The 6,896-nt window shown below is 34.9% G+C and overlaps 1 protein-coding gene across 1 annotated transcript; it reads left to right on the top strand.

Annotated features, from left to right (window-relative positions):
* The first annotated feature begins 1,203 nt into the window (after positions 1–1,203).
* Positions 1,204–6,534, top strand: LOC118754642 (putative uncharacterized protein DDB_G0282133). The gene is made up of 3 exons (XM_036489532.1): positions 1,204–2,440; positions 5,728–5,982; positions 6,365–6,534. Exons 1-3 carry the CDS (start codon positions 1,354–1,356, stop codon positions 6,532–6,534), a joined length of 1,512 nt encoding a protein of 503 aa, XP_036345425.1. The 5' UTR covers positions 1,204–1,353.
* The last annotated feature ends 362 nt before the right edge of the window (positions 6,535–6,896 follow it).

A 6,896-nucleotide genomic window follows, 5' to 3' on the forward strand; every position in this document is an offset into this window, starting at 1 on the left:
CCATAATTTTTACTAAGCCATCATATGGGAACTCATGACGGATTGAGTCAAGTGAAATAGGCACGCGCTAGATACAAAGTAAATTAGTTGGGGTCTTTGTGAGGCGCCTTTGGCTTAAGACACATTTGCGTGTACGTAGCTAAAGCTGCTGAAATAATGTAGCAAAAAAAGGATGATAACAATAAAATCGTACCCACGACTGATAGCCAAATAAGTGCCATAATAGTAGTTGATAAGACAGCGCACCGTCTACCAAAAATGATATAAATACAACAACAATAAAAATAGCAATATCAATAACAATAATTGCCAAAATTGATAAGCACGCTCATTCCGCTACTGATATGCCATAAAATCGGCCACAAATCAGGCCCTACATGAACGCTGACCATTTGCGCAAATTTCTTAAAATTTGGTTTAGTTCTTTGGCAGTAACGGTTCGTGGCGGATGTGAAACCTACTAAAGAATTCGCTTTTTCGTATTTAAATAATTTAAATATTATATTTGGTATTTGTAAATATGTATGTATGTTCTTAATATTTAATGCAACAAACGTTAGTCTTCGTAGTAAATTCAAAAAATCGGTGTGCCAGGCGCGTGCTACAGAAGCCATTAGAAGAAGGTGTACTCGCAGGAAACGGTTTAAAAAAAAAAAAAACGGTTTTACTTTAAAAATAAAATTCATCTGAATTCTCGATAACCTAAGGGCCGTTTTCTCAGGCCCCCTCCATCTACTCTACTAATGGGTGTAGGGCGGTATCCACCGACTGTCCCTTGCAATAAGCACTTTGAGCTCTCGGCAGTCACGAGGAATCTCGTTTCTTAGTATGAACGTCAATTGATATCTCCAACGTTTTTTAGCAGAAACGAAGACAGACTAATAAGTCTGAAGTCCTTAGGAGCACCGGCCTTCGGGCAAGAGCGTAACCCTGACGACGAGAAACTATTTGGACTGTGTAACGCTTCCAAACCACAATAAATGGACAAACTTGCAGAAATCAAAAAAATAATTGCAAAAATTTGGATTCATGTATGAAACAAGAAATGCAAAATACAATCACAAAAAAATACAAACTTACGACGTTAATAAATCAAGCTATAAAAGTGTTAAAAAATCGAGCCAAAGACTATCGGTCAATAACTTGGCAAAAGCAATAGAAAACTCAATGCGTAATAAACCTAAAACACTTAGGCCAAAGCTATCAAAGTGTTAAAACCAAATAGCCTCTTTATGCGTATTCCGCACATGCCATTTTTGTTCTCGGCTTAGTAAAATACGCCAAAATTAATACACATACACTCCAGTGCGAAAGGGAGGGAGAGGAGGCACCCTCATTTATTAGGCGCTAAAAATGAATTTCGGACAGAAATTGGCGTTGGTAATACTTGTAATCCACTTCAAATTACACGGACTACATGCGGCAGCACTCATCGATCGCTTTAAAACGGTTATCAATGATATCAACAACAACAACAGTAACAACAACAACAACAGCGATGACATAAACAGTAGTAATTATGTAGCGTTCGATGGCAGCTTTAATGAAGTGTATAATAATAGCAACAAAAAAATAATTGATAACATTATTTCAACGTCAGCTGTAAAAACTACAACAAGTACGACCACAAATACAAATAAAACATATGACTGGCAAATAAACAATAAACATTTGCTGGCATTTCTCACAAACAGTATCCGAAATGATAATGATTTTGTTGGTGGCACAGCTGATAATGCCAGTTCGTTAATAAATCAGACTGAACCGCTTTATGATAGTGATGGGAAATTGATCAATGGCAACAGCAGTGCAAACAACTTTCTCAGCATTGATAAAATTTTAAGCGACGATAGCGATACAAAAAATATCAGCCATAGCAGCCATAACAACAACAGCAGCAGTAAAGACAATGAAGACTCTAACATCAACGATAAGCTCAATACGTTATGGCAATTTATTTCTACCGGTCAACAGCTGAGTAAGCAGTCAACGAATGACACAAAATCTCTAGAATCATCTCAGTTTAAAACTGAGGAGGCTCAGGCATACTACCAATACAATTTCACCCAAAATGGCGGGAACCAAGATGCTGCTGCAGGTAAACCTCCGAATAATGTCACAACGGGTGTCAAAGAAAGTCAACAAACAAACTCGAGCGAGCAGATAATTCCACTTGATTCCGAAGAGCAGCATACTGGTAAAGTAATTGAACCTAAAAATGCAGTGGAAGACTCAGTAACGCTGGAGCAAATTGAATGGGAGCTACAAAGTTTACGCGGTAATTGGAACGATCTTATTAATTCCTATGAAGTAAATAAAATTATGCGGAAACATAGAAGCGAGTTGAATAATTCTTGCATAATGGATAGCATAAAGAGTTCAATTATGTGGTGGGTCTACAGCAATGGTACTCTGAACCATGAATCGTTCAATAATAAAAGTAAGTATTGATATGTACTTATTTACATAATTGCGTATTCTTTGGCAGACGATATACAGTGGCTGGCAAACAAATAGCAGCACGAAATTTTAAACCAGTTTTGGCCAGCTTTCTTTTGTTTATTTAATGTTTCTTATCTTTTTGTGAAAGCATAGCTCACTATCTAACGAAAATCATTTGAGTCCGAATTTTCAAGCTTTGTGCCCAAATTAGGAAAATTTTATAAAGTTTCAATAAGAGTACAAGTTTTTTAATCAGAATTTTGGTATGCAGTCATTTTTAGTATAATAAAGTGCAAATCTGAAGTAGGTAGGACTTACCTTTGATTTTTGTCATTTTTTTTCTGACGGTGTCAAGCATTTACTTCCATAGAAAATATGTTCAAAAGTTGATTTATATGGAGAAAAATGCAAAACACCTTTGTAAAAAAAAAAATGCGAAAAATTAAAGATAATAATAATAAAGACTTCAGTTTTGCACTTTGTTGTATTTAAATTTAATGGGCTACAAACCTGCATATATATTAATTTTGAAAAAAAAAAATAATTAAAAATTTAATTTTGTTGAACATTTATTGAAAACTTGTTTGTCTGCCACCGTACATTTAAGGTTGAATGAAGGGACCTATGTATGTACATATGTATACTAGACCGTACGAATAAAGTTCGCAGTACACCCCTGAGTTTGATATTTTTGCAAGGCAATTTAAAAATTGATTTTTTTTTTTGTCTGAATGTAGGGGTAACCTTTTTCATTGTGTATGAAATTGCATGAAATGGAGAAATTCATTTCATAAGAAGCACTTCCTGTGTTCACCAATCAGCAAACACAGCGTAACCACTTCTCTCCAATCACCGAAATTTTTCTCTTTTGATTTCCAGTCAAAATTGGTAGCATAACCATGGCCTAAAAAAGTGTTTTGATTCGAAAGCAATTTCGAAATTTCTTTCTTCTTTTTTTTTTTTGCCGAACGTAGGTTTCGCCTCGATTTTATCAACCTAACGTATCTCTAATGTCCGTAAATTAAAGCTCATCAAAACCATTTTTTCTTTTTTTTGTAAGCTGCTACGGTCTAATGTAATTTAATATGAGAAGGCCGAAAAATATTGCACTTAAGGATCCATGTGAAAGGCGTACACATATGTACATATACATACATACGTATTAAGCAATGAGCATAATAAAACGGAACTAGTTTTAACAAGAACATTTTCATAAATAAGACAATATCAGTATATAATATTTTTCATTTTTTGTTTTGTTAAATATTTTTAGCTAACGAATACGATTATTTTCGGCACAACAAATAAATAGCAAATACTACCGGTTGTAATAAAATGTGATAAGCCAAATCAAATAATAAACCGCTATGAAGAGATGATGTATTTATCACCTATATATACATATACATACATACATACATACATATGCATCTACTTTGAAGTTAGTCTCTTTCTCTAAATGAACTGGCACAATTCGCTTTAGCAAACATTGATGTCCGGTTGCACCAATCAATTATAGAATTTATCACACTGTTAAAAATTAAAATATGTAGTTCCCACTCCAATGGTGGTGGATAGTTCTTTAACTTACTTAACCTTTGCCTACAGCAGTTATAAATTTCTGCCTTGACATTGGTTAATGCAACTTCAATACCTAAGAAGTGTACTCGTATGTATATTCCCTTTTTCATTTTATAGATTTCTCAATAGTGCTGAATACTGCATGGAAAGCGCTGTGAGAAGCACACTTGAATAGTGTAAAGTTTTACACGACGTATGAGTGACATTTTTAATTCATCTTAAAGAGCTGCACAAGTGCATTTGATTACGCCTAAGCAATAAACGACCAATTGCAGTAGCCACTGTTTGTTATCAGCTAAAATAGTAGCTATTGAGTATTATTTTGGTTTTGAAAAGCAGGAGGGACACCAACAGCGTTATGTATGTATGCTTCAACCAAGCTCAAAATTAAACCCGTCTTTTATATGCAAGGCAAATGAAATGATTTATGATTAATCGCATTTTTTCGGGACTTTTAAGATTTTCTTATGATTTTTTCGGGGTCACTCGAGATTTTTTCTGGACGTTTTGGATTTTGTCGGTAATACTCGGTGTTCAAAGTGGGATTTTTTCTCTTCGGCTTTTGCCGTTTTAGGTTTTCCGAGTTTTTAAGTTTATTTTTTCGTGACCGTTAGTAATTTTTTGGTATTTGTTCGATACTTTTCCGGACTTTTTTCCGTAGTTTTGTTTTGGGAGTTTTTCTGAGCCACTTCGTAATTTTCTGCAATTGGTTTTCGGATCGTTCGGGATTTTGTTAACTTTTGCACATTTTTCGAGTCTTTCTTATGATGTTTTCGAGATCACTCGAGCTTTTCTCTGGACTATTTGGGATTTTTTTCAGTAATATTCGGTATGCACTGGATATTTTATTCGTGACTATTAAATATTTTTCGGATTTTTGGAAAGGTTTCCGGATTGCTTTGAGTTTTCTATTATGAGATACATATGTATTTTCGATATTTTCTTTTGCAGGCGACTGCTACACCTAGCGCCTAAATAAATTCTACATCCTTGATCAATCTGCATAAAAAGGCCAGCACATATACATATGTGGACAGCTGCATGCGAAAAAATTTCCGCTATGCAATGTAGGAAATTTTTGCATACACACTTCTCAAGTGTCATTTATATAGCAGGATCCATTAAAGTAATAAGTTGATGGCACCTCAAAGCTTAGTCTGGCGCATACTTCGGACAACTTATCTGTAGTTTTTTGCCGACTCTGCATGACTTACAACCACGATCACCATTGGCTACGGTGCATACCCCCTATTTTTGATTTAAAAACAAAAAAATTTTTTATACATACAAATAATCTGGTCTTCCCGCTCACTGAGTTATTCATCTTGAATTTTTTTTTGAAACCGTTCGGCAATTTATGATTTTTTGAGATTTCATGTTAATTTCCAGTTTACACGATACATGACTTTTTATGAATGCACGAAAAATACAAAGCAAATACTATTAGTTTATGTTAAAAAAGTATTAATTTAATTTTGCCCAAACACATACTTTGGTAGTGAGAAATATTTCCGTAAAACCACATTTGCTTTTCGGAAATGGCATAAAATCTAATTGGTGTCTAAAAACTTAGGAAAGATGTGTGAATCCCAAATATTTACATGGCTATTATTTTTATTTTTTGGCTTATTATAATGAAAGTCGCGAACACTATAAGAACTTTTCTGAGTTCCAAATGTTTATTAAATATCTTAATAATTGTAGATGGTGACATCTTTCCAGCGGCCAAAATCTACTTGGATTTCTCTTACAAGCACATTGACGATGACGATACGCTGTACAACAAAACTTTGGAAAATGAAACCCGTATGGGCCACAGTGTTGTTATTTTCTCAGCAGCACACAATAATCTAACACAAGTACCTTTTCGTACATTAACAACCATGAATACAACTTTGAAGTACTTGACGTTGAAAGGTAACTCTTTCTCGTCTTACAACGAGGAGGAGCAAAACGAAGGTGAGTTGAGGAATGTTGTTTTATAAATTTATAATTTAAAAATTTTATTGCAACTTTAAGGGCCGTTTTCTCAAGAAGGGTTTAAAATTTATTTTCACTTTAAGCTTTAAGTTCTTTAAGTTTAAGTTTTAAGTTTAAGTTAAGTTCTGAAAAAAGCTACTTGAGAAAACGGCACTAAGAATTAAAAAACACAGCAAACACAGATTGGCTAATAGCTCAGTTATGCATACTTGGCGTTGCGTGAGAGTTGTCGCATAAGCAATCTGTTAAATGAGCTTTGCGTGGAAGCGGTTACCCAACGCATAGCACTTCACATGTAGAAGTCTGTTGGGTAACTGGGCTATAACACCAACACTTACTCTTACATAAACACTATTTTCAGCCATCACACTTCTAAGTCAAACACTGCTACACAATAACAACACGACAAATGACACTACCCAAGTATTTGCTGGTAGCGAGACGAATGTAACTGGGCAAAGAACTCTAACATATCAGGATTTTATAAAACGAAAAGAGTTAGAGTTGCTTAATAGAAAGGGTAAGCTTTGATAATTCACAGTGGATTTTTTACTGTTTCTCAAACTGTAAAGCCATTCAGATTCATTCAGAAAAGCCATGTTTTTTTTCGATTTCCATTCTAACTAACCCTTCGTCTCATTTCATTTTACCACGTTTACATCAACTTCGGGTGGTCCGAGGTCGAGCCTAGAGGTGGGCGCGGTATATCGGGACCCACGGTCGGTATTGGCGGTATTGGGAAGGTCTTAAAAAATTTGCGTGCGGAACGGGACCAAAATCCTTTCCCGACACCCGATAAATCCGCAAATTCAGAAAATCTTCCTTAAAAACGATTTATGAAATATGCACTTTTTGTTTTATTGACACTAAAACGAACTGCAAAGCAAAACAAA

Source organism: Rhagoletis pomonella, unplaced genomic scaffold (assembly GCF_013731165.1).
Source record: "Rhagoletis pomonella isolate Grant_MI unplaced genomic scaffold, Rhpom_1.0 Rhpom_scaffold_04296, whole genome shotgun sequence".
Lineage (NCBI taxonomy): Eukaryota > Metazoa > Arthropoda > Insecta > Diptera > Tephritidae > Rhagoletis > Rhagoletis pomonella.

Bases quoted from the DNA above. Each gene is read 5' to 3' on its own strand.
- LOC118754642 (XM_036489532.1), top strand. From the start codon at position 1,354: ATGAATTTCGGACAGAAATTGGCGTTGGTAATACTTGTAATCCACTTC. The intron at 2,441-5,727 runs GTAAGTATTGAT...TAATAATTGTAG, and splicing joins TGAATCGTTCAATAATAAAA to ATGGTGACATCTTTCCAGCG. The intron at 5,983-6,364 runs GTGAGTTGAGGA...CACTATTTTCAG, and splicing joins CGAGGAGGAGCAAAACGAAG to CCATCACACTTCTAAGTCAA.